This window comes from Trachypithecus francoisi, unplaced genomic scaffold (genome assembly GCF_009764315.1).
Source record: "Trachypithecus francoisi isolate TF-2019V2 unplaced genomic scaffold, Tfra_2.0 Lachesis_group17, whole genome shotgun sequence".
NCBI lineage: Eukaryota > Metazoa > Chordata > Mammalia > Primates > Cercopithecidae > Trachypithecus > Trachypithecus francoisi.
The window spans coordinates 21,319,007-21,346,747 of NW_022681462.1; the positions used below are offsets into that span (position 1 = coordinate 21,319,007).

The 27,741-nt window shown below is 44.8% G+C and overlaps 1 protein-coding gene across 2 annotated transcripts; it reads right to left on the bottom strand.

The window, feature by feature from the left end:
- Positions 1 to 4,774: 4,774 nt before the first annotated feature.
- On the bottom strand, positions 4,775 to 11,204 carry CD207 (CD207 molecule). 2 transcript variants are annotated; one of them, XM_033175013.1, is made up of 7 exons: positions 11,085 to 11,197; positions 10,871 to 10,987; positions 9,017 to 9,391; positions 8,276 to 8,427; positions 7,117 to 7,235; positions 6,600 to 6,613; positions 4,775 to 4,994 (listed from the first exon to the last, which is right to left on the bottom strand). In XM_033175013.1, exons 1-7 carry the CDS (start codon positions 11,155 to 11,157, stop codon positions 4,888 to 4,890), a joined length of 957 nt encoding a protein of 318 aa, XP_033030904.1. In that variant the 5' UTR covers positions 11,158 to 11,197; the 3' UTR covers positions 4,775 to 4,887. The 2 variants fall into 2 exon arrangements, with proteins under 2 accessions (XP_033030904.1, XP_033030903.1); XM_033175012.1 differs by lacking the exon at positions 4,775 to 4,994 and having other exon boundaries at positions 5,623 to 6,613; positions 11,085 to 11,204.
- Between the last annotated feature and the right edge of the window lie 16,537 nt (positions 11,205 to 27,741).

Here is a 27,741-nt window from a genome sequence, read left to right on the forward strand (position 1 = left end):
GGGGATCCCAAGGAGACATGATGACTAAATATAACGTGGTATTCTGGATGGGATCCTACAAGAGAAAAAGGCTGTTAGGGGAAAACCAGGGAAATCTGAATAAAGTATGGACTTCAGTTAAACATTGGTTCATTAATTGTGACAAATGTACCATACTAATATAAGGTGTTAACAATAAAGGAAATGGGAAAGGGTGGGTATATGGAAACTCTCTATATTATCTTCACAATTTTTCTGTAAAGCTAAAACTATTCTATAATGCAAAGTTTTAAAAAAAATTTTGGAGACAGGGTCTCACTCTATTGCCCAGGCTGGAGTACAGTGGTGTGATTGCAGCTCACTGCAGCCTTGACCTCCCAGGTTCAAGCAGTTCTCCCTCCTCAGCCTCTTGAGTTCCTGGGACTACAGGCACATGCCACCACACACAGCTAAGTTCTGTTTTGTTTTTCTGTTTTTGTTTGTTTGTTTGTTTGTTTGTTTTGTAGAGACAGGGTCTCCCTATGTTGCCCAGGCTGACCTCAAACTCCTGGGATCAAGAGATTCTCCTTGAGTTCTGTGTTCTGTAAACACAGGCATGAGCCACTGAGCCCAGCCTAAAAAGGTATTTTTTAAAAGATATTAGGGGTGGCTGGGTGTGGCAACTCACACCTGTAATCCCAGCACTTTGGGAAGCTGAGGCAGGAGGATCACCTGAGCTCAGGAGTTTGAAACCAGCCTGGGCAGCATAGCAAGACCTCATCTCTACTAAAATTTAAAAAAAAAAAAGTTAGCTGGGCATGGTGGTGCTCACCTGAGGTTCTAGGTACTCAGCCAGTTGAGGCTGGAGGATGCCTTGAACCCAGGAGTTCAAGGCTGCAGTGAGCTATGGTGGTGTCACTATACTCCAATCTGGGTGGCAAAGGGAGGCCCTGTTTCAAAAAAAAAAATTGAAATTACCATCCTGGATAACATGGTGAAACCCCGTCTCTACTAAAAATACAAAAAGTTAGCCATGCGTGGTGGTGGGCGCCTGTAGTCCCAGCTACTTGGGAGTCCGAGGTAGGAGAATGGTGTGAATCTGGGAAGCGGAGCTTGCAGTGAGCCGAGATCATGCCACTGCACTCCAAACTGGGAGAGAGAGCGATTTGTCTTAAAAAATAAATAAATAAAATAAAAAATTCAAAATTAAAATGAGACATAAGGTAGTAATTATGGAATCTCAGAAGACCAGAGTCAAGCTTTAGAGCCTATGCTGGCAGGAGGAATGCTCCAAGAACACTGACCTGGTTCTGGGAATGACAGCACTAAATCTAGTCTGAGCTCTGAAAAACCACCGGGACAAATTAAAGGTCTCGCATGGTTGAATCCGACTGGTGGTCCCTGGGTCACATGACTGCACTTTAAAAATAAATAAATACACAAATAAATAAATAAATATTAAATAAAATTAAAACAGGGTCTTGCTCTGTAGCCCAGGCTAGAGTGCAGTGGTGTGATCATGGCTCATTGCAGCCTCAACCTCTTGAGCCCAAGCAATTCTCCCACCTCAGCCTCCCAAGAGCTAGGATTACAAGTCTGCGCTACCATACCCAGCTAATTTTTTTGGTATTTTTTGTGGAGACGGGGTCCCACTGGGTTGACCAAGCTGGTTTTCAACTCCTGGCATCAAGTGATCCTCCTGTCTTGGCCTCCCAAAGGGCCTCCCAAAGCATCTAACCTCATGCCTGCACTTTTCTGCAAGTAAGGTTGTAAGTGTTAGTTCTGCCTCTAACTTGAGAAGGTCAATTCAAAATACAGGAAGATACCTAAAACAAGAAGCTGCTCAGGATAAAAGAAGAACCACAAAAGTGTGACAAATGTTTTCCAGTGACATAGTTCTATTGCATGTCTGTAGATCTTGTTATTCCTGGAAGCATTTAAGCTTTCAAATGTAACAAATCATTTGTCACGCTTCTTCAACACTAAGTAAAAAACAGAACAATTGGGATCATGTCACTCATCTGCCTAAAACACTTCAGTGGTTCCTCGTTGTCCTTCAAATAAAATCCAAAACCCCTCCTTTGGCTTTGAAGGCCCCCGAAGAGCTGCCTGCCCGCTGCTTCACCCCACACCACACTCCAGCTAGACTGGACTTCTCTTGCTGCCTCAGGCCTGTCACACTCCTCTGTATTTTCTGTTTCCTCTCTTTTTCCTCGTCTGTGCCCCCATCCCACTCACTGCCTAAATTCTGCTCCTCTCAAGGCCCAGCTTATGTGCCTTTTCCTCATGAAGCCTTAGGAAATCCTTTCGCTTTAGGCTCCCATAGAACAATAAAAATTTCCTTGTTGAAAACACACTGAGTTTATCATAAATTGGGTAGCCTGTGTTTTCTCCCCAAAAAACAAAGATTCATTCTAAAACCTAAAAAAAAGAAGGAAGTTGCCTTGGGACAGATAGGAGGGGAGGTTCTTGGAGGTCTGGGGTGTGAACAGAGAGGTAGAGAGAAAGGAGGGCCTGAAATCTCTGAAGGAGGCAATGCATTGCCCTGCTGGGGGCTGCCCGGAGCCCTGGCCAGGTGGGGTCACCAAGGGATCCAGTGGCAGTCCCCATGCCCAGGGCCCAGCCCCAACCAGGGTGACAATGCCAGGAATAATGCCAATAATCCCAGAAGCCAGGGTGCTTTGTAAGAAAAATGGAAAGTGCGGCTGGGCGCAGTGGCTCACGCCTGTAATCCCAGCACTTTGGGAGGCCGAGGCGGGCGGATCACAAGGTCAGGAGATCGAGACCACGGTGAAACCCCATCTCTACTAAAAATACAAAAAATCAGCCGGGCGCGGTGGCAGGCGCCTGTAGTCCCAGCTACTCAGGAGGCTGAGGCAGGAGAATGGCGTAAACCCGGGAGGCGGAGCTTGCAGGGAGCCGAGATCGCGCCACTGTACTCCAGCCTGGGCGGCAGAGCAAGACTCCGTCTCAAAAAAAAAAAAAAAAGAAAAGAAAAAGGGAAAGTGCTAGACTACACACATGCACGCACACACACGCACACACACACATGCACACACACACGTGCACACACACGCACACACCCCACCTAAATAATGGTTTATCTTCCAAAGCACTGGGAAAATTAAAGCAAAGAAAGCATAGCTCATACAATATGAGAAAAAGAGGAGAGAGAGAAAGAGAAAGTGAGACAGAAGGACAAAGAAAGAGAAAATGAAGTAATTATAGATAGATCAATAAAGCATGAAAACAAAAATAAAATATTATAGTACATGTCCACAAGCATTAGGACTAGTTGGTCAGTAGGGGTGAATCAAGTATTTTTTTCTCTTTTTCTTTTCTATTCAAGCACAAAAGGATAAATTTTTCAAGAGTATTTTATTGCAACATTGAAAGAGGGCATGTCAAACCTTGTCAACCTGCCAAATCAGAAAAAACAAAAAAAGAAAACAAATGAACAAAAAAAAAACTTATAGAATACAATAAATACCCAAATTGACTGAGAAAAAGTTCTCACCTGTCCCTGGCTCCCAACTTTTCACCTGACAATGGAAAAATCCCCAGAATTTCACAAGAAATACTGTGGGGTCCATGACCCGAGGAGCTGCCCAGGTATTGATAATGCCCCAAGACCCGCTAGAGACAGGACTACAGCATTATCAATGGTGGGACTCCTGGGCGAGACCGCACTGCCAGCAGAAGGGCAGGTGCCCATGTAGCGACCTCCCTGGAGAAGTAAGATGTGCATACAGTAGGGGAGGCAGCCAAGCTCACATGACAAAGCAAAGCAGCAGGTGTCCCAGCTTCCTCAAGGGAGGAAGCCAAGGCAATGCTGCACTTGCTGGGTCCAGGCTGGGGCACAGACTCCAGGTAAAAACACATCCTCACTGACTCAGGCTCTTTCAGTTTCAAGAAAAAGCAACGGGCAGGGTCAGGAGCACAAGCCTCGTAAGGTCCCCATGCACAGAACCCAGGAGGATCAGAAGGGCTGGGAGGATCTGAGGCAGCACTGAGAACAGGAGCAACCAGAGCCCCTCAGCCTGCCCTCCAGGACCTCCATCACAACTCCTCGAGCCATTCTCTTTTCTCTGACAGCTATAATCCTCTGCAGTCACTAATTTTTTTTTTTTTTTTTTTTGAAACAGAGTCTTGCCCTATCACCCAGGCTGTAGTGCAGTGGTGGGATCTCGGCTCACTGCAACCTCCGCCTCTCAGGTTCAAGTGATTCTCCTGCCTCGGTCTCCCAAGTAGCTGGAATTACAGGCACCCACCACCATGCCCGGCTAATTTTTGTATTTTTGGTAGAGATGGGGTTTCATCATGTTGGCCAGGCTGTCTCGAACTCCTGACCTCAGGTGACCCACCCACTTCGGCCTCCCAAAGTGCTGGGATTACAGGCGTGAGCCACCGACCCCGGCCTGCATTCATGTCTTTCCTCTGCCTTGTAGCTTCTGCTCATTGCTAGTTTCTTCCAGTGCCCTGTGATGGCCCCTCCAGCCTTTCTCTAACTCAGGGCCTTCCAGCTCAACTTCCTTCTGTTAACAGCCTCATCCCCTTGCTACTTCCTGGTTCAAATTCTTTCCCAGAGAAATGGTCTGATTTTCCCAGCTCATCTCTTTGCCAAAACCAACCAGAGATCCCCAACCAGCCTTGTTTTTGTCACCTCCCATTTTCTCCATTGGTGAGGGAGGGATCCCCTGCCCTAAATATGACAAGATGGCCAAAACACGACATTTGACACTGGGCAGGTGAGATTGACAGCAGTTTACTAGTGGGGAAAGATATCACAAGCCATGCAGGGCCACACGGGGTCACCCTCAGGAGCAGAGTGAACCAGCCAGGGCTGTGGGAGGCAGGCCTTGTAGTAACAAAATGATGAGGTGCCCCGGGTTCCTTAGGAGGATGTGATTAGCTTTTTTGAATAGTTTATCAGGCTGGCAGAGAAGTGAAATCCATTAAGTAGAAAACTGGGTGGAGTGCAGCTGGTCCCAGACGATAGGAAACCAGCCAGGTGAGGACTGAGGGCAAGGGCATATCTGGTGAGAGGCAGGGAACTCAGGGTTAGGTCTTTGGGGCCCTGTGAGGCATAAAATGTCACAGCAGCACATGCTATTTCAGGTCTTACAATGCAAGCCTGTACCCTCAGCTCTGACCCATTTGCACCCAGAACAGCACACTGCTGGTCACAGTCATTTAATGAAGCATCTTTTCCTGTGGACCCTAATGAGGACCTGAGTAGAGTGCTACTCTCCCCTCCTCTCTGTGGTGGCTGCTGCCTGGATTCCTACTTTGGCCACTGGACTTGAGATTTGGAATTGATGCCTGTGGAACTGGGTCTCTGTGAAGAGTGGGAAACCTGCTGAAACTCATTCTTGGGAATTGAGCTAGAAACTAGAAGATTGTCCAGTGAACACCCAAGAAGAAAGACCACCAAGATCGTGACACTGGAGACCTTGGAGACCTTGCTCTACTTTATTTTAATAAAAACTAGAAATAAGTACTAGTCACATTTTGTGGCATTTCCAGGGCTGAAACTTCCCTAGTCCTTGTTATTTTTGACTCCCCAGATGTTTCTTGATGATACTCTAGAACTTCATGTCCAGCAGAGGAGACTGCCTTTCCCACATATTCACATGGACAACCAGGAATGAAAAAGTGCACGTGGAGTGAGGCCTTGACCCAGGCAGCATTTTATTCTGAGGAAGATGGAAGGTGAATTCATGAAGGCACTGAAGGCTGCTTCCCATGCACAAGACACAGGAAGACAGGAAATGCAGAAGGAGGAGGAGGTGCCGGGGAGGTGAGGACAGAGGCTGGATGGACACTGGGCGGAAGGCAGGGCTGGGCACCCGGGTGTACTAAGGGAGTGGAAGGAGAAGGGAGTCTGGGTACTGGCCAAGTTCTGAAGGAGATACAAGTCCATGTCAGCCGCTGACTTGAACCAGAGAAGAAGAGGTTCAGGCTTTAGATGATGTGGATGAACAAGCCACTGAGGATATACCATGAGCAGGATCTCCAAGAACAGAGCTATTCCCACTGCAAACACAGCCAGCTGCTAGCTGCCAGCACAGCTAAGCAGACACGTGGAAATTCTAGAGGGTTTGGCCAAGAAAAGCCCTGAATGACAATATCAGCAGAATTGCTTGGTTGCTCTGAAATAACTTTGATGTGATGAAGCTGAGGCTTCTCTGAAGAAGTGGAAAACCCCAGGTGTTGTCCCGGATTACGGGTCTTAATCCTCCTTAGCAGGGCAATTGGAACTTCTAAATCCTCTCTACCTACCCCTCCCACTTTAACCTGAATTCTCCTTTCCATTCCAGCTGCCTCCATGGGGTCAGAGAATTTCCAGCCAAGACAGACGGACTCCAGAATGCCACTGTGGGACAATTTTGAAGCAAGGAAAATTAACGTGAAAAGTCATCCTGGAGTCTGGGGGAGAAAGAGGCATTTCCTCGTGTTTGACAAGCGTTGGAGTTCAAAGAGTGAGCTTGGGAGCCTGTTCTGTCATGGTTCTGACGGGACGTAGGGTCGCTTACAGATGAAAAGAAACGTTTTGTCACATTGGGCATCATTCCAGGCCTGAAGCGAAGAAGCCCTTATATTGCCACAGTGTTCATTGTTCCCAGTATTGTTGGGCTCACCTGGGATCCAGAACCTACCAAGAGGGAGAAATAAAGGTTTACAAAGTGGAAAACCAAGAAGAACTTATTTCCAGTGAAGAAATGAGTTAACTCAACCCCAGCTTGAGTCCTAGGGAATGGCATAGTAAATGTCTGCACCCAAGCCTAAAAGGAAGGGGACTAGCGAGACTTAGACCTCTAAGCTTTCACTCACGCCCCAAGTCCAGGCAAAACCAACCCACCACTCTCAAGTCCCTACACAAACCCACACTGTGAAGACCTAGACTCATGACAGGATTCCTGCTGAAGCTGGCCAGGTAGAAGGCCTTGCTACCAAACCCCAGAGGGCGTGGAGGGCCCAGATCCCACAGCCAGTTAGTGACAGGATTGTGCTAGATCTTGGTTGCAATGCTCCTGTCACCCTAGCACAGGGAAGAATCAGAAACCCTGCCTCATGGGGAACATCGCCCCCACTCCCTTCATGCCCTGGCCATGGCCGGGGAAAGTCAGGCTGGCAGAGAGGGCTCCTGGGACTTACTTCGCACTTTGGACCTTGTTGAATGGCGTGTCATCCACCCAGGACCAGTCCCCTTCTGTCCCTGCTTTAGTCAGGCCAATCCAGTAGGTGAGTCCCCCCGCCATTTTATACAGAAACTCCTGTAGGAAAGACAGGATAAGCAGAGGTGCGGTCACACTCAGAGCTTGATCACCTGTCTCCGGGTGTTCTTCACCTATGCTCAGTGACAGCCCTGACCCACAGATGCACTGCACACACTGGCCTCTCAAGCCTCTTCCTGCCCTTACCCAGAACCCAGATTTCATCTTCCAGATTATGATGTGTCCCTGCCCTGCAGCTAACAGGCTCAGGACTTAAGCATTTCTGCCACTCAGGAAGCAGGTGCTGAAGCACAGGAAGGCCTCAGCTGAACTCCAGAGCATGGACCACGAGAGAATGGTTCATATGACAACACCTGAATCCACATACGGCACTGTGCTGAGTCCCCCATATGCATTCACTCCTTTCCTCTGAGGCAGGTGCCATCACCATGCATGTTTCATCAAGTGAGGGCCAGTGAAGTTTGCCCAGTGAAGTTGGGTATTCCACCCAAGCTGCTAGGACTAGTTAGATGGCAAGGTTAGGGCTCTAGAACTACTCCAGAGCGCAGGCTCTGACCTGAGCTGCTATCCCACCACCCAGATGAAAAAGGCCTGCCCAATTTCTGCCTCACCAGGCAGGAGACTTCTTGAGTCATGTGGAATCATTAACGCTGTTCACAAATATTTCTTTTTTTCTGGGCACATGGAAAGTAGCTCCTCTCTGCCCTGTTCCAGGAGTACTGGAATCCAGGAACTTACTTAACTTACTTAACATAACTTAAGCCAGTGAAATGTAAGCAAAAATGAGGTATGTTAAATCGGGGCAGAAGCTTTGCACAATATGTCAAGTTCCCTTTTCCTGCCCCAGCAATTGTGGAAACATGTTCAGATGAAGACTCCTTCGGCCTGGGTCCTTGAGTAGCGAGAGTGAGCACAGCCCCCTTGCTGGCCCTTATTAGACATGGTATCGAGAACTAATCCTTCTTCATTAGGTCATCAATATTTGGGGATTTTTGTTTGCACAGTATAATCTTGCCCATCCTCCCGTATGCCCAGTGCTCATACGCCCCCTTGCCAGAGCCCACAGGCACAACACTCACCTGCTCACTCTCTGAGGTCACCGAGGTCAGGTGTGAATTCCTGGACACACAGAACTGCTGGGCACTATACCAGGTCTTTGTGATGAGAGAAAAGTAATAGAAGTTCCCCTTGAAGTACCTCCAGCCTTGAGAAACCACCTGTAGAATGTCATCTAGAGAACAAGAGGTAAAAGTGAACGCTGGTATTCTTGATTTCTTGGGGTGCTGGCTTGGTGGGGGCACTTGAATGAGGTCTCAGAGACAGCAGCAAATGGAGCTGTGCTCTGGTGTCCTTGGGTCCTTGTGTAGGGGATTTGGGACACTCTTTCAAATCCTGAAAGTCAGACAGAGACTAATAGAGTCTCTGGGACTGGAGAGGTTAGAATGCAAGAGGATGGACAAAGAGTGTCTTTCCCATGGGGGAAGCAACCCTCCATCGGCCATGACAAGTGGCTGAGCCCCTGGACTCTAGAAAGGAACTTGATGAGAAATGACGAGGTATGGGCTGGGGTGGACATCGCCTAATGCTTTTACATTCTGCACTTTGATGTGGGAACTCTAGCTGGACCCTGGTCTCTTTTCTCCTAACCGCGCCTAAGTCCTTCCCAACCTACCCTCCCTCCTTAACTTCCTAGTCCATGGCTGCCCCTCTCTTCCCCCCGGCCTCCTCCCTAACCCACCAGCCCAGTGACCTCAGGTCTGGGACAGGTAAGATCCCCTGGGCCGCTGGTCAGCTTCAGTGTAATTTTCTGAGTCACTTACCTTGTCGTTTGAGCAACTTGCTCATATTGTCCAAGCTGCCCTGGAGTGCCCGGATCTTTGTATTTAAAGCACTGGCTTTCTCCAAATCACTTTTTAACTCTGGGATTTGGGCTTTTAAGGTACCGACTTCTTCCCAACTTCTTGTTAAGATCTGGATCTGTGCGTTGGCCTTCTCCACACTGGTTTTTAACTTCAGGAACTGAGAACGCACATAACCCAGGCTCACATTCACCGTCTGGATCTGAACGCCAGCTGCCTCCATGCCATCACTATTCTTTTTAATTTCAGAATCCAGGGTGCTGATGTTGTCCACACGACCTTTCAGCAACTGGACATTGGTCTTTACATCTGATATGTTGCCCATAAACCGGGGATCTGGGATTGAGAAAGTCAGGAGGTCAGCTGAGGGGAGCCCCAGGGACCGGAGTGGGAGTGTTGTCAGGTTGATCAAAGGAAGGGAAGGGAAGGAACAGGATGAAGCTTCCCAAAGAACCAGGACAGTCCAATGGGCCACCCCAACCCTCCAATCATTTATTAACATACAACAAACATGCAGTGGGCACCTACCATGTGCCAGGAACACAGGTGGATACAGACAATGGGGAGACTGATGAAACACAGGCTCTCTGTGAGAAAATTTCACAGGCAAGCAGAAGCAGGAGTTAGAAACCAGTCCTGAATTTTCTCTGAGTGTTCATGGAACATTTGATAAAGGGGTGCCCTCCATGAGCCCTGTCACTCTCCCCAGAACTTGATTCCCCCTGGACCCCACCCCTTGGTTGCCATCCCTCTGCTTTCAGAAACCCCTGCAGTGGCTGTCTGCTAGGACAGCACCACTCCCTCACATCTGTCCACGGGCCCCTCTGTGACCATGGGAAGAGCCAGCCACTAATCTGGAAGTGGCTTCTTCTCCAGAGAACATGGAAAAGGAGATTATAAAACTGTGTCTCCCCTTCCCTTGCCCTACCCACTTTCACATTCTGCTCAGGTCCCAGGCCTGGGTACCAGAGAGAGGATCAAAGATAAACCAAGAGGCTCAAAGGCGAGCCCTGAGGAAAATGCCATGTTAGAGGCCAGGGGTCTAGGATGGGGGAAGGGGGACTCTGCTCAGAGCCTACAAGTCTAAGACCAAGTATGTCCCGAGGCCACAGAGGGAGAAAACAAAATCCAACAGCTTCTCGGGTCCCCTTCCTCTGCTTCCTGGAGCCATGGCAGGAGGAAGAAGGCTCTGCCAGCAGCAAAGGCCATGAAGCCTGACAGAGCCAAAAGAGGAAGAAAGATAAACCCCGCAACACCAAATGAGTAGGAAGGCTCCCTAGACATGATTTTTGCAGGGACAGGAGAATGAAGAGAGCACGAACGGGTCCTGTTGAGGGGACTGAGTCATGGAGATCTGTTGGCTCGTTGGTCAGGCTCTCCATCTGGTGAGTTGGGGCCAATGACATATGAGGCTTAGTCCTTCACAGGGTCAGAAGACATTGCACTGTCAGGGACTGTCCACAAGGCTCCAAATCCAAGGAGCAGAGCTCAGATTGGTGGGGGATGGAGGGGAAGAAAATAGCACAGCATGAAAAACTAGATAAATGTTTCCTGAGGACAAAAGAATGTATCCTTGAGCACCAATGTGCAAATGCTGATCCCAATAATCTCCCAGAAATTGGGAGGGGAAGAGCATCAGCTCACCATACTGGGGGTGGCACACCCTGTTACTGCACATGGAAAGAGGAGAAAGGAGACAAATGAAAAAGTCAGAGGCAGGAGAAACCTGGAGAGCAGGCAAGTGGTCTGAATCTGGAGGGAGCCAGCTGGCCACAGAGAGGAGCTAAGCCCAGACGATGAAACATGAGGACTTACAAAGGACGGCCTGCAGCAGGACAGAGGCGACCAGAACCAGCGTCAGGCAGATTAATGCAGCACGGACTGTGGGTGTTTTCCCCGGGAACAGAGATGGACCAGACTTGGGAGGAGGCTCTGTTGGAAGAAGAAGAAAATGTGTGTTGAAGGAGCAGCAAAGGGCAGGTTTGCACACGGAACACGGAGCAGGTTCTCAGCAGTGACTGTCGCTTGCCTCGGGGCCAGAGGGAGATGTTCTGTTTGTCCACAGTGAAGTGTGCATCAGGGGCCTCCCTCTCCGCCGTCATCCTGAGTATTCACCCTTACCCTGGAAGCACAGGCGCTTCTGGCTGCCTGTCTCTCCAAGAGCTCTTATCTAGAGGAAACAGGAAGTCAGTCCCACACCAGGTCACCATATCATCCCAACTTCCCTATTCCTGACTAGATACCTTGTCTGGCTCACTCCCCTCATCAGAAGTCTGAGCTTTCAGGAAGAGGCCATTTGTTGTCTTCTCTGGGGGTCTGTTACATAGATACATTAACCATCTTGTCCCAAAGCTATCCCATTTCTCTTGTAAGATTGTCTTCATCCATCCACCCATCCATTCACCCCACAAATACAGACTGAGTGCCTTCTAGGTACTGATGCTCTACCAGGCATAGGGCCACAGTGATGAATAACTCACGATCCTTGCACCAAGCAGTTCACAGTCTAGTAGGAAAGACAGACATGAGCAAATAAATTGCAAGGTGATGAGCACAAGAGACAAATATGCCCAGTTGAAAGAAGCATATGAAATGGAATAATGGAAAAAAAAACTGCAGTAGAAAGATAAACATATGCCAAAGGATGGAGCTTAAAATAGCATGGAGTGCTTGGCAAACTGAAAATAGTTGCAATATTGCTGGAACGTAAAATATACATTCCAACAGGAAGGGGACTCACATGGGGTGGAAGAGGCACCTGGGGTCTGATTATGAAGATCCTTCTGATCATGTCAAGGAGCTTGACCTCTAGCTCGTGAGTGACATGAGGCCAATTAAGGACTTCAGGCAGGAGAGAGACAAGGACAGGGACACTGTAGAAACATCACTCTGGTTGTAGTGAGGAGCACAGACTGGTTGGGGGAAGCCTGGAAGCAGGGAGACCAAATAGGCAACCATTGCAATAGAATATTCTGCTTCCTGTTATTAGTGCATCTTGGCTGATACAATATTCCTTTATAATATGTAACTTGGAGATTCAAAATGTAAACCTAAGACTTGAGTTCTCCTCCCTGCTTCCTGTAGCATGTGAGCTTTTCAAACAAAGTAGAGGTGCTCAGCAACGTCAGACTAGGAATCGTTCTGTTTCTCTCTCCTCTCTCTCTGTCCACAGCTTCCTCTCTCCTTCCTTGTAACCTTGAATAGAGAATTCCATATGTGCAAGAAGCTCAGGGCACAGAGGAGCCTATTTGGAGCTCAGTGAAGGACTAAATTTTCTCCTGGGTAGCTTCTCATGCTTTGAAGAAGTCTGCCAAATCTGAGAAATCTGGCACATGGCAGACTCTATACAAATATTTCTTGGAATGTAGGAAACAGGAGAGGAAAGAGGGAGGGAAGGAAAGAAAAAAGAAGGAAGTTGGTCCAGATAATTGGAGGATGGGTGAATGGATGAATGAATGGATGGAGGATGCATGGACGGATGGGTGAATGGTAAGTGACTGGGAGACTTGATAGCTAATCATGCCACTCTGATGTTTACACAGTCTGTGGCCTGGGATCTGCCTTCTAGAAGCTGCTGCTTCTTTCCGCTGTCTCCAGAAGTTCTCATTCATCTTCAAAGCAAAAGCATAAGGGGAAGTGTGATTTACTCTTTACTCAGGAATGAACAAAAGCTCTGGCCGCAGGACAAGAAAGCTGTCCTGGGCCTACTGAGGCTGAGCCAGTAGAGCTGGATGACAGGCTGTATCAGGGACCAGGGTTAGAGGTTAAGCTAGCAGGGCCAAGGAAATATCTACCTATGCTTTCAGGGGCTCCTGCTGCCTTTGGTACTTGGGAGGATGGTGGCTGCAGGCTCAGCCCATGCCCATGTGCAGCTCATTGTAGTTACAGGCCCTCGATGCTCTCTCTCCAGTTAACCAGGCCTCAGGCTGGAGTCACTTCTCAGACTGGATGAGGGAACCCAGAGGGGACCCCACACTGGGAAGCTCTGGGAAGGAAGCTGGGTAACAAAGATGGTGTCTCATTTGTTCTGTCTCATTGCTTCCCTATCTGCTGTCTGCTCTAAATTTTGACGTTCAATAGTCCCAAACCCCAGGGTCTGGCTCCACCTCACTGCCTGCCTCTGAACACCCATGAAGATTCCTACTCTCTTCAGGTGTCTCGTGTGGTTGCAGAGCATTGGTTCCGTCAGGGCTTAGACAGGATTAGAATGTTCTACTTCTGGACTCTCATGCTCGGGACCCAGCCCAACTCCAGAGTCATCTCTGCCCTTCTGCTCCTGACTCCTGGCCCTTCATCCACAGCCTGTCCTATTTCTGGGCCTGGGGATAGAGAAGAATCCAAATGACTTAAGACCCTGGTAGAAGAAGCCTTGCAGGGGTCCTGGTCTCCTCCTGCAGCATTTGAAGGAAAGAAGCCGCCACACAACATGCCTTGGGAGTGTCTGGTCCTTTTCCCCTAGGTCAAGAAGTTGGGTTTTCTCTGCTGGTTTGTGGCATGAGTTATTCTTTATAGACCCCCCAGACGCCCTCTCAGTGGTCCCAGGAAAGGATAAGGAAGCCTCAGCAGGCTGGGCCCATGGTATAGGAAGAGGCTGCGCCCATGGCATAGGAAGGGGCTGGGGCAGGGAGCATTTAGTCCAAGTGATGCAAATGGAGGCTCGGGTAGGTAGAATACTGAGAGGTGAAAGGATGATCCAGCATGAGGAAGCTGAGCAAAGGCATGGAATCCTGGGTTGTGGGCCCTCTGGGGTTTCAGAGGAGGTGGATATAAAAGTCCCAAACCATAAGAAGTTTCATTTCCCACTTTGTGGAGAGAGAGGGAGTCACGAGCCATCTTCCCATGAGCATGCTCATCTGCAGGTATTTCCTGAGTATCTCTCCTGTGCAAACCTCTGGATGCTCTATCTGGCACCTGGCCTGACAGGAGAAAAGACAGAGAAGCAGGCAGGTGCCTTGGCCACACTTTCCAGTCAGGAAGGCTGGCAGCTCTCCTGGACACTCAGGCGATGCCCTCCTCTTCCAAATGGAAGAGGAACTCTGATCAGACCTAGTGACCAAAAAATTACTTCTGTGGTGAGAACGGGAAGTCTGTGCTCATTTTTTTAGTTTCTCCTCTTCCTGTGCTCCTGGGGTTCTAATACTTTCTCTGGATAAGGACAGAGGAAGAAAACAGCTTGGCCACTTCTTCCCTTTCTCTTGTTGAGACTATGGTTGGGACCAGTCTTATGCTTGGAGGAGGACCATGGATTTAATCAGCAAGACTGGAACAGAGACCTGGGTTTTTTGAAATGCTCCAGCAGTGCCGAGAGTCGTCTCCCGAGAGGAGTCACCCGAGTCCCTCAGTCAAGTCATGGAGGAAACTAGAGTGAACACCAAACTGCGGAGTGGGGACAGGGAAGGAGACGAGAGGGAGGAGGGAGAATGACTCTGAAATGAGAGGGGATTACAGCTGGTCACACCTGGCTTGCAGGCCTCAGAGGGACTCCGGTGATAAAATGGGGGATTTGGCCCACAGACTCCAAAAAATCAAGGGATTCCATGCCACCCTCTGGACATGTGCCCTGGGCACAGGGGATAGGGCAGAGAAACCAAGGAGCATAGGTGGCATCACTTATTCCTCTAGAGTCCTGCTGTGCACTAGGTACCAAGACACAGCAAGGAAAAAGACAACCACAGACCCTGCCCTCAGGAATGGTTTTCCTGTTGTTGAAAAAATATGACATCCTTAATGCTGGGGAGAAGGGAAGACTCTCCCAAGACTAAAAATGACTGACAACACTATAGAGACCTCCCCATGTCTCCCTGGACCCTGATAATGGGTTCCTTTTTTATGACATTATATAAGGATAAGTCTCTTTGGAACAGTGACAATGAGCCAGACCCTACTGGTCAGGGTATTTCACCCAGTGCCATCATAAGTAGTGTGATATGTAAATGGGCTGGCAACCTAGCCACATAGAAGAGCTGCTGTGTACCCGGCAGAGGAGGCTGCTCCAAATTACATTGTAGGTCAAAGAACTCATGCCTATAGCTTTAGTGGGAGGGGCAAATCTATGTTAGGAAAGTAATGAAAGGCTTTTAGGAAAAAAATGTGCAGTTTCTTTTTAAATCTTTTATTTATTATATAACTAATGATATTAATTATAGAAAAAATCCAAGTAAGAAAAAAAACCCACCCCAGGCTGGGCGCAGTGGCTCACACCTATAATCCCAGCACTTTGGGAGGCCAAGGTGGGCAGATCACCTGAGGTCAGGAGTTTGAGACCAGCCTGGCCAACATAAACCCGTCTCTACTAAAAATACAAAAATTAGCCAGGCGTGGTGGTGTGTGCCTATAGTCCCAGCTACTCGGGAGACTGAGGCAGGAGAATCACTTGAACCCAGAAGGCAGAGATTGCAGTGAGCTGAGATCATGCCACTGAACTCCAGCCTGGGTGATAGAGTGAGACTGTCTCAAAAAAAAAAAAAAAAAACCCACCATAGAGACAACAAATGTCATACCCATAGTTCAGTTTTCCTTACCACCCACATGTATACATATACACATCTATATCTATAGCCATAGCTATGTCTAATCGTAACTATGGATATATTATATACATATTTAACAAGACAATTCCTGCTTATTTTCCCTAGCATCCTTCCCCACCTCTCCTGCATTTCTTTTTTGTTTTGTTTTGTTTGAGATAGAGTCTCACTCTGTTGCCCAGGCTGGAGTGCAGTGGTGTGATCTCGGCTCACTGTAACCTCCACCTCCAGGGTTCAAACAATTCTCCTGCCTCAGCCTCCCATGTAGCTGGGACTATAGGCGCCTGCCACCACATTCGGCTAATTTTTTGTATTTTTAGTAGAGATGGGGTTTCACCATGTTAATCAGGATGGCCTCAATCTGCTGACCTCATGGTCCACCCACCTCGGCCTCCCAAAGTGCTGGGATTACAGGCGTGAGCCACTACACCTGGCCTCTCCTGCATTTCTGATACCATAAATCCCTCTCCATTGGGAAACTTTTTTCAGTTTGTGATTCAAATGGGGCTGCTGATCCCAGGCATAGGAGTGACAACTCACAATGATGGCTGCCCAAGGTTTGGGTAGGAAGGTAGATCTCCTCTCTCCCTAAACTGAGGGCCCTAAAGATATGACTATAGGGCAGCTAGTAACCAGTTCCTCTGTCATGTGGAAGACCCCAGTAGAATAAGACCAGCACAGAGACAGAAGATGTAACAAAAAAACGAAGAGACAAAAAGTGAGTCCTGGTGCCTTTGAGTGCTGGATCCTGTTGAACCTGAGTTCCATTCCCCACAGACACTGTGTTTCTTGGTTTGGTTATATGAACATAAACAAAAACAAAAATCTCTTATTTTCATTTGAATTTAATTGGATGGGTTTCTGTTTCTTGCAACCAAAGAGTCCTGTCCAATGCATTATGTAAGCATATAAATTTTTTTACAAAACTAGAACTCTACCTTATAGTGTGTAAGGTTTTTTTTGGTTTGTTTTGTTTTTTTTGTTTTTTTGGTTTTTTTTTTTTGCTTAGTAATGTATTATGGATAACCTTAAAATCAAACTTACATCTTCATAACAACTTTTATTTTTATTTCATGCTCTACTGTAACTTTGTTTTCACTTTTTATATTTAATACATTTGGATTTCATGATATCCCATTTTTTTCTTATCTCTTATTGTCTTGTTCGAGTATTCCATGATTTTAGAAAGGAATCTAACTTATCCATTTCTAAATGGGTAGCCTGCTGTCCTGACACCATTTTTTAAAACAATGCATAATTTTATTTCTGACTATGAAGTACCATCTTCATCATGTGTTTCATAATATGTTTGAGTTTGTTTCATATATTTAAAGGTCTGTTTCTGGACTTTCTATTGTGTTCCATTTGTCTTTCTATTGATATACCAAAACTCTACAATATTAATTAGTATAGCTTTATAAGAAGGCCCTATCTCCAGACACAGTCACGTTGAGGATTAGGGATTCAACCGATAAATGAACAGAAAACACAGTTCAATCCATAACACAGCTCCTAGAACAGACTAGCAAAAAAAATGTAACCCATAATAAGGATAAAAACCAATCTACTGAAACTAACCCAGAACTGATACAGATGTTAGAATTACTAGGCAAGGACATTACAATAGACATTATAACTGTGTTTCTTGTGTTCAAACAGTTAAATAGAGACATGAAATATTTAATAGATACAAATTGAACTTCTAATGATTAAAAAAACTACAATGCCTGGTATGAAAAATACACAGAAAGGGATTAATGGCAGGTTATAAATTGTAGAAGAAAAGATCAATGAACTTGAAGATATAGCAATAGAAACTATCCAAAATGAAGCACAGAAGAAAATAGAACAGAACATCAGTGAAGTCTGAGACAACTTCATGCAATTTAATATACACGGAATTGAAGTCCTCAAAGAGGGTGAAGAGGGACAGAATATATATTCAAAGAAATAATGGTCAAAATGTTTCCAAATTTAAAAGCTATTTATTTAGATAATAACATGGATGGGTCCACTCCAAGATGGTCGAATAGGAACAGCTCCAGTCTGCAGCTCCCAGCATGATTGACACAGAAGATGGGTGATTTCCACATTTCCAGCTGAGGTACCTGGATCATCTCATTGGGACTCACTGGACATGGGGTGCAGCCCGTGAAGGGCAAGCCAAAGCAGGGCGGAGCCATCACCTCACCCAAGAAGCGCAAGGGATCAGGAGATTTCCCTTTCCTAGCCAAGGGAAGCCGTGACAGACTGTACCTGGAAAATCGGTACACTCACGCCCAAATACTGTGCTTTTCCCATGGTCTTAGCAACCAGCAGACAAGGTGATTCTCTCCTGTGCCTGGCTCAGCGGGTCCCACACCCATGGAGCCTTGCTCACTGCTAGCACTGCAGTCTGAGATTGACCTGCAAGGCTGCAGCCTGGCTGGGGGAGGGGCATCCACCATTGCTGAGGCTTGAGTAGGTAAACAAAGCAGCCAGGAAGCTCAAACCGGGCAGAGCCCACCACAGCTCAGCAAGACCTACTGCCTCTATAGACTCCACTTCTGTGGGCTGGGCATAGCTAAACAAAAGGCAGCAGACAATTTCTGCAGACTTCAACATCCCTAACAGCTCTGAAGAGAGCAGTGGTTCTCCCAGCATGGCACTTGAGCTCTGAGAGCAGACAGACTGCCTCCTCAAGTGTGTCCCTGACCCCTATATAGCCTAACTGGGAGACACATCCCAGTAGGGGCCGACAGATACCTCATACAGATGGGTGACTCTCTGGGATGAAGCTTCCAGAGAAAGGATCAGGCAGCAATACTTGCTATTCTGCAATATTTGCTGTTCTGCAGCCTCACTGGTGATACCAAGACAAACCGGTTCTGGAGTGGACCTCCAGCAAACTCCAACAGACCTGCAGCTGACTGTTGGAAGGAAAACTAACAAACAGAAAGGAAGAGCATCAACATCAACAAAAAGGACATCCACACCAAAACCTTATCTATAGATCGCCAACATCAAAGACCAAAGATAGATAAAATCACAAAGATGGGGAGAAACCAGAGCAGAAAAGCTGAAAATTATAAAGACCAGAGTGCCTCTTCTCCTCCAAAGGATCGCAGCTCCTCGTCAGCAATGGAACAAAGCTGGATGGAGAATGACTTTGACGAGTTGACAGAAGTAGGCTTCAGAAGGTCAGTAATAACAAACTTCTCCAAGCTAAAGGAGCATGATCTAACCCATTGCAAGGAAGCTAAAACCCTTGAAAAAAGGTTAGAAGAATGGTTAACTAGAATAAACAGTGTATAGAAGACCTTAAATGACCCAATGGAACTGAAAACCATGGCACAAGAACTTCATAACGCATGCACAAGCTTCAATAGCTGATTTGATCAAGTGGAAGAAAGAATACCAATGATTGAAGATCAAATTAATGAAATAAAGTGAGAAGACAAGATTAGAGAAAAAAGAGTAAAAAGAAATGAACAAAGCATCCAAGAAATATGGGACTATGTGAAAAGACCAAATCTACATTTGATTGGCATACCTGAAAGTGATGGGGAGAATGGAACCAAGTTGGAAAACACTCTTCAGGGATTATCCAGTAGAATTTCCCTAACCTAGAAAGGCAGGCCAACATTCAAACTCAGGAAACACAGAGAACACCACAAAGATACTCCTCGAGAAGAGCAGCCCCAAGACACATAATTGTCAGATTTGCCAAGGTTGAAATGAGGAAAAAATGTTAAGCGCAACCAGAAAGAAAGGTCGGATTACCCACAAAGGGAAGCCCATCAGACTAACAGCGGATCTCTCAGCAGAAACCCTACAAGTCAGAAGAGAGTGGGGGCCAACATTCAACATTCTTAAAGAAAAGAATTTTTAACCCAGAATTTCATATCCAGTCAAACTAAGCTTCATAAGTGAAGGAGAAATAAAATCATTTACAGACAAGCAAATGCTGAGAGATTTTGTCACCACCAAGCCTGCCTTACAAGAGCCCCTGAAGGAAGCACTAAACATGGAAAGGAACAACCAGTACCAGCCACTGTAAAAACATGCCAAATTGTAAAGACCATCAATGCTATGAAGAAACTGCATCAATTAACAGGCAAAATAACCAGCTAACATCATAATGACAGGATCAAATTCACACATAACAATTATTAACCTTAAATGTAAATGGGCTAAATGTCCCAATTAAAAGACACAGACTAGCAAATTGGATAAAGAGTCAAGACCCATCAGTGTGCTGTATTCAGGAGGCCCGCCTCATGTGCAGAGACACACATAGGCTCAAAGTAAAGGGATGGAGGAAGATCTACCAAGCAAATGAAAAAAAAAAAACAGGGGTTGCAATCCTAGTCTCTGATAATACAGACTCTAAACCAACAAAGATCAAAAGAGACAAAGAAGGCCATTACATAATGCTAAAGGGATCAATTCAACAAGAAGAGCTAACTATCCTAAATATATATGCAGCCAATACAGGAGCACCCAGATTCATGAAGCAAGTTCTTAGAGATCTACAAAGAGACTTAGACTCCCACACAATAATAATGGGAGATTTTAACACCCCACTGTCAATATTAGACAGATGAATGAGACATCTGAGACATTAATAAGGATATCCAGGATTTGAACCCAGCTCTAAACCAAGCGGACCTAATAGACATCAGCAGAACTCTGCACCCCAAATCAGTAGAATATACATTCTTTTTAGCACCACATCACACGTATTCTAAAATTGACTACATAATTGGAAGTAAAGCACTCCTCAGCAAATGTGAAAGAACAGAAATCACAACAAATTGACTCTCAGACCACAATGCAATCAAATTAGAACTCAGGATTCAGAAACTCACTCAAAACCACATGACTACATGGAAACTGAACAACCTGCTCCTGAATAACTACATAAATAACAAAATGAAGGCAGAAATAAAGATGTTCTTTGAAATGAATGAGAACAAAGACACAACATACCAGAATCTCTGGGACACATTTAAAGTAGTGTGTAGAGGGAAATTTATAACACTAAATGCCCACAAGAGAAAGCAGGAAAGATCTAAAATCGACAACCTAACATCACAATTAAAAGAACTAGAGAAGCAAGAGCAAACGAATTCAAAAGCTAGCAGAAGGCAAGAAATAACTAAGATCAGAGCAGAACTGAAAGAGGTGGAGACACAAGAAACCCTTCAAAAAACCAATGAATCCAGGAGTTGGTTTTTTGAAAAGATCAACAAAATTGATAGACTGCTAGCAAGACTAATAGAGAATAAAAGAGAGAAGAATCAAATAGATGCAATAAAAAATGATAAAGGGGGTATCACCACCAATCCCACAGAAATACAAACTACCATCAGAGAATACTATAAACACCTCTATGCAAATAAACTAGAAAATCTAGAAGGAATGGATAAATCCCTGGACGCATACACTCTCCCAAGACTAAACCAGGAAGAAGTTGAATCTCTGACTAGACCAATAACAGGCTCTGATATTGAGGCAATAATTAATAGCCTACCAACCAAAAAAAGTCCAGGACCAGAGAGATTCACGGCCGAATTCTACCAGACGTACACAGAGGAGCTGTTACCATTTCTTCTGAAACTATTTAAATCAATACAAAAAGAATGAATCCTCCCTAACCCTTTTTATGAGGCCAGCATCATCCTGATACCAAAGCCCGGCAGAGACACAACAAAAAAAGAGAATTTTAGACCAATACCCCTGAAGAACATCAATGCAAAAATCCTCAATAAAATACTAGCAAACCGAATCCAGTAGCACATCAAAAAGTTATCCACCATGATCAAGTTGGCTTCATCCCTGGGATGCAAGGCTGGTTCAACATACACAAATCAATAAACGTAATCCATCACATAAACAGAACCAATGACAAAAAACCACGATTATCTCAATAGATGCAGAAAAGACCTTTGACAAAATTCAACAGCCCTCATGCCAAAAACTCAATAAACTAGGTGTCGATGGAACGTATCTCAAAATAATAAGAGCTAGTTATGACAAACCCACAGCCAATATCATACTAAATGGGCAAAAACTGGAAGCATTCCCTTTGAAAACAGGCACAAGACAAGGATGCCCTCTCTCACCACTCCTATTTAACATAGTGTTGCAGGTTCTGGCCAGGGCAATCAGGCAAGAGAAAGGAAAAAGTGCATTCAATTAGGGGAAGAAGAACTCAAATTGTCCCTGTTTGCAGATGACATCATTGTATATTTAGAAAACTCCATTGTCTCAGCCCAAAATCTTAAGCTGACAAACAACTTCAGCAAAGTCTCAGGACACAAAATCAATGTGCAAAAATCACAAGCATTCCTACACACCATTAATAGACAAACAGAGAGCCAAATCATGAGTGAACTTCCATTCACAATTACCACAAAGAGAATAAAATACCTAGGAGTCCAACTTACAAGAGATGTGAAGGACATCTTCAAGGAGAACTACAAACCACTGCTCAATGAAATAAAAGAGGACACAAACAAATAGAAGAACATTCCATGCTCATGGATAGGAAGAATCAATATCATGAAAATGGCTATATTACCGAAAGTAATTTATATATTCAATGCCATCCCCATCAAGCTACCAATGATTTTCTTCACAGAATTGGAAAAAAATACTTTAAAGTTCATATGGAACCAAAAAAAGAGCCCGCATAGCCAAGACAATCCTAAGCAAAAAGAACAAAGCTAGAGGCATCATGCTACCTGACTTCAAACTATACTACAAGGCTACAGTAACCAAAACAGTGTGGTACTGGTAGTAGCAAAACAGATATATAGACCAATGGAACAGAACAGAGGCCTCAGAAATAACACCACACACCTACAACCATTTGATCTTTGACAAACCTGACAAAAACAAGAAATGGATAAAGGATTCCCTATTTAATAAATGATGCTGGGAAAACTGGTTAGCCATATATAGAAAGCTGAAACTGGATCCCTTCCTTACACCTTATACAAAAATTAATTCAAGATGGATTAAATACTTAAATGTAGACCTAAAACCATAAAAACCCTAGAAGAAAACCTAGGCAATACATTTCAGGACATAGGCATGGGCAAAGACTTCATGACTGAAACACCAAAAGCAATGGCAACAAAAGCCAAAATAGACAAATGGGATCTAATTAAACTAGAAAGCTTCTGCTCAGCAAAAGCAACTACCATCAGAGTGAACAGGCAACCTGCAGCATGGGAGAAAACTTTTGCAATCTACCCATCTGACAAAGGGCTAATATCCAGAATCTACAAAGAACTTAAACAAATTTACAAGAAAAAAACAACCCCATCAAAAAGTGGGCAAAGGATATGAACAAACACTTGTCAAAAGAAGACATTTATGCAGCCAACAGACACATGAAAAAATGCTCATCAGAACTAGTCATCAGAGAAATGCAAATCAAAACCACAATGAGATACCATCTCATGCCAGTTAAAATGGCAATCATTAAAAAGTCAGGAAACAACAGATGCTGGAAAGGATGTGGAGAAATAGGAACACGTCTACACTGTTGGTGGGAGTGTAAACTAGTTCAACCATTGTGGAAGACAGTGTGGTGATTCCTCAAGGATCTAGAACTAGAAACACCATTTGATCCAGTGATCCCATTACTGGGTATATACCCAAAGGATTATAAATCATGCTTCTATAAAGACACATGCACACGTATGTTTATTGTGGCACTATTCACAATAGCAAAGACTTAGAACCAACCCAAATGTCCACCAATGATAGACTGGATTAAGAAAATGTGGCACATATACACCATAGAATACTATGCAGCCATAAAAAAGGATGAGCTCATGTCCTTTGCAGGGACATGGATGAAGCTGGAAACCATCATTCTCAGCAAACTATCACAAGGACAAAAAACCAAACACTGCATCTTCTCACTCATAGGTGGGAATGGAACAATGAGAACACTTGGATACAAGGCGGGGAACATCACACACCGGGACCTCTCAAGGGGTGGGGGACTGGGGGAGGGATAACATTAGGAGAAATACCTAATGTAAATGAGGAGTTGATGGGTGTAGCAAACCAACATGGCGCATGTATACCTACATATCAAACCTGCACGTTGTGCACATGTACCCTAGAACTTAAAGTATAATTTTAAAATATAAAAAACAGATGAATGCATTTTACTATGTGAAATAAGCCAGATCCAAAAGACAACATATTATGTGATTCCATTCATATGACATCTGAAAAAGGAAAAACCATAAGGAGGATGGAAACTGATTAGTCGTTGCCAACAGCTGACAGAAGGAGAAGTGGTTGCTAAAAAGTAGACACACAGGGGAACCTTAAGGGTGATAGAAGGCCTTATATGGTACTGTGTTGGTGTACATCACTCTATGTATTTGTCAAAACCCATAGAACTCTACATAACAAAGAGTGAAATTTTAAAAGTAAGAAAAGGACGTGAACAGACACTTCTGAAAAGGAGATATACAAATAACATATAGCCAATAAACATATAAAACATATAAAAATGCTTGACATCATTAGTCATCATAGAAGTGCAAATTAAAACCACATCTCACACCAGTCAGAACGGTTATTATTAAAAAGTCAAAAAATAATAGATACTGGTAAGCGTACGGAGAAAAAGGAACACATATACACTGTTGGTAGGAATGTAAATTAGTTCAACCTAATTTGAGAGCAGTATGGAGATTTCTCGAATAACTAAAAGTAGAACTATCACTGGGTCCAACAATCCCACTGCTGGGAACCTACCCAAAGAAAAAGAAATAACTCTATTAAAAAGACACCTGCACTTGTATGTTTATTGCAGCACTATTCACAAAAGCAAAGTCATGGAATCAACCTAGACACCCATCAATGGTGGACTGAATAAAGAAAAAATGATATATATACACTATGGAATACTATGCAGCCATTAAAAAGAATGAAATCATGTCCTTTGCAGCAACATGAAAGCAGCTGGAGGCCATTAACCTAAGTGAATTAACGCAGAAAGAGAAAAACAAACATTCTCATAAGTGGGAGCTAAACAATGGGTACCCACAGACATAAGATGAAAACAATAGATACTGAGGACTCCGAAAGCGGGGAGGGAGGGGGACGAGGGTTGGAAAACTACCTGTTGAATACTACATTCACTATTTGGGTAATGGGCTCAATAGAAGCCTAGGCTCCTCTCTCTCTCTCTCTCTCTCTCTTTTCTTTTTTTTTTCTTTTTGTTGTTGTTGTTAATAGAGAAACAGGGTCTCACCATGTTGCCCAGGCTGGAGTGCAGTGGGTATTCACAGGTGCAGTCAGTGCACCACACAGACCAGAACTCCTGGGCTCAAGTGATCCTCCTGCCTCAGCCTCTGAGCAACTGAGACTACACATGCATGCCACTGTACCTGGTGCAGGCTGTTCTTTGAAGAAGAATCTGGAAATTATATCTCCATGTCCACTACATAAGATAGTTGATCCTGACATTCGAAGGAAGAAAGTTCACTGACACAGAAAGGGGGTATAGTAGGTAGTCTCAATAATCCCTGCCTTCATTCCCTGTGAACTTGGAATCATGACCTTCCTCCACCAATCAAGTCTTCAGATGGTACCACCAATCTTTGAGATTCGATGGGAAGACTTGAAATAGACTTGAAGCCCCAGCCAATAGTTTGACTGTAATCTCGTGAAAGACTTTGAGCTTGATGCACCCAACTAAGCTGCACCTGGATACCTGCCCACAAAAACTGTGAGATGATAGATATCTGTTGTTCAAAACCACTAAGTTTTAGGGTAATTTGTTATGCAGCAATAAATTACTAACACAGGGGGCAGGGAGGGTTATGAATAGGACCCAAGCAATGTATACCTTGTATCTACCTAGTTTAGCCTGCAAAGCTTGGAATTCTGGAACTCTTAACAAACAGGATGATCAATAGGCTAAGCTCCCTCAGATATGAAGGTTTGGTTCACCCTATCAAGTAAAGAACCCAGATAGTTTATGTGCTAACTAAAGGGAAAAAGAAAAAGAATAAATGAATATTCATGGAGGGAAGTCATATGGCTTCAGAACATAGCAGAAACAAGGACGAAAAGGACTACCTGAATTTCCTCTTTTCTGTGTTATATATATTTTTATATTTTTAATTTCATTTCACTTTTCTTTCTTCTCTCTCATTTACCATTGGATATAGCTGTTCAGAATATCCAAATGGAATCATAACAGAACGAGAGGAGGGGCTGGACACAGCGGCTCATGCTTGTAATCCCAGCACTTTGGGAAGTCGAAGCAGACAGATCACCTGAGGTCAGGAGTTTGAGACAAGCCTGGCCAACATGGTGAAACCCCATCTCTACTAAAAATACAAAAATTAGCCAGGCTTGGTGGCGGACACCTGTAATCCCAGCTACTTAGGAGGTTGAGGCAGAAGAATCTCTTGAACCTGGGATATGGAGGTTGCAGTGAGATGAGATTGCACTGCTGCACTCCAGCCTGGGTGACAGAGGGAGACTCCATCTCAAAAGAAGAAAAAGAGGAGGCAAATCAGTCTTTCAATAATCCTAGACTTAAAGCTGGATGGAATAACTTCAAAGACAGTGGGAGGTGCCTGCTCTTAGAAAGAGCTTGTGTTTTCTGTTGGGTAAGATACAACTGCTCCAGATCAGGTAACAATAGCTTGAGGAAATGTCAGCACAAGGAAAAGTCTGTGTATGGGTATTGGGCTGTAAAGATAGTTGTCTTTTTGGCCTGTCCAGAATACCTTTATTGATAAAGATGAATCTCAAAAATCTATGGTAGGCAGGATCCCCAACTCCCAGTAAGAAGACAAAGAGAGTCGTTTCTTCATTCCAACTGCCTGGCAGCTGGCTCTAAGGCATTTTACCCAGGCTCAGGCAGTCAGACGCCACCACCTGTGTGATTGAGACAACAATGCACTCTTTCTGAAATATCTGAGAGTCTTCTCTGATGACATCGTTCTTTGGTTCTGCCTCTATTTCAAGTCTTCCCATTGAATCTGAGAGCAAATGGCCACCCTCTGAATAAATTCCCTTTATGCTTAAGTTATGCAGACCATAGGCTTGTTGTTTCCAATCAAGAACCCTGTGACTGGGCGCAGTAATCCCAGCACTTTGGGAGGCCAAGGCGGGCATATCACTTGAGATCAGGAGTTTGAGACTAGTCTGGCCAACATGGCAAATCCCCATCTCTACTAAAAATACAAAAATTAGCCAGGTGTGGTGGCAGGCATCTGTGATCCCAGCTACCCAGGAGGCTGAGGCAGGAGAATCACTAGAACCTGGGAGACGGAGGCTGCAGTGAGTTGAGACCACACCACTGCACTCTAGCCTGGGCAACAGAGTGAGACTCTGTCTAAAAAAGTAATAATAACAATAAATTTTTAAAACGAACCCTGTGTAATGTACCCACCAAGTTATCCCCTCTCCTTCTAAGAGTGACCCAGGCTTCCCAACATGTGTTGCCTCAACCACTAGTCCAGGATGTTCTTCCCAGAAAATGGTCCAAGACTAAATAAGTTGGTGAAATATTTCATGCTGTCTACTTTTTATTGGAGAATCATATTAAAGTTCCCGGGAAGTCTTGTGTTAAATCTGTTTAACATTTTTATACCAGGGGTTTCAGGATCATTTTGCTTTTATACCTTCTTCACAGATGACACTTCTCACTCTGAGAAACACTGGCCTAAATTCAAGAAAGGACAATTCAGGGAGACTGAAGCTCTCTCTGATTTCCCAGTTCTAGTTGTTTTGCTCTATAAGATCTTGCCACTTCCCCAGATGAATCAAGGAATCACCATTCCCTTCACAGGAAGCCATGCTCCTCACAGAATATCATCACCCTTCTATTGAATACTCTCTACCTTCCCCATTAAATTCAGATGCTTCCTCAGACATTTATAAAGTGTTTTATTCTGGGGTCTGTTTAGGGCCTCTCTATTCTGTTTCACTGGTCTTCAAATTCTCTTGATGTCACTAAACTAATAGCTGCTTTATAAAACATCTTAAAATATGGCAGGTCTCCTTTTTAACCTTTTCTTAATTAAAATGTTCTTTGCCATTTTTAACTTGCTCTTTCAAATTACTCTTTGGCAAGTCCTATTGGGATTTTAAGTGGAGTTTTGGTAAAGCTGTAAAATAATT

Bases quoted from the DNA above. Each gene is read 5' to 3' on its own strand.
- CD207 (XM_033175012.1), bottom strand. From the start codon at position 11,157: ATGACGGCGGAGAGGGAGGCCCCTGATGCACACTTCACTGTGGACAAA. The intron at 10,988-11,084 runs GCAAGCGACAGT...TTCTTCCAACAG, and splicing joins CATCTCCCTCTGGCCCCGAG to AGCCTCCTCCCAAGTCTGGT. The intron at 7,236-8,275 runs GTGAGTGTTGTG...TCTTTCCTACAG, and splicing joins TGACCTCAGAGAGTGAGCAG to GAGTTTCTGTATAAAATGGC.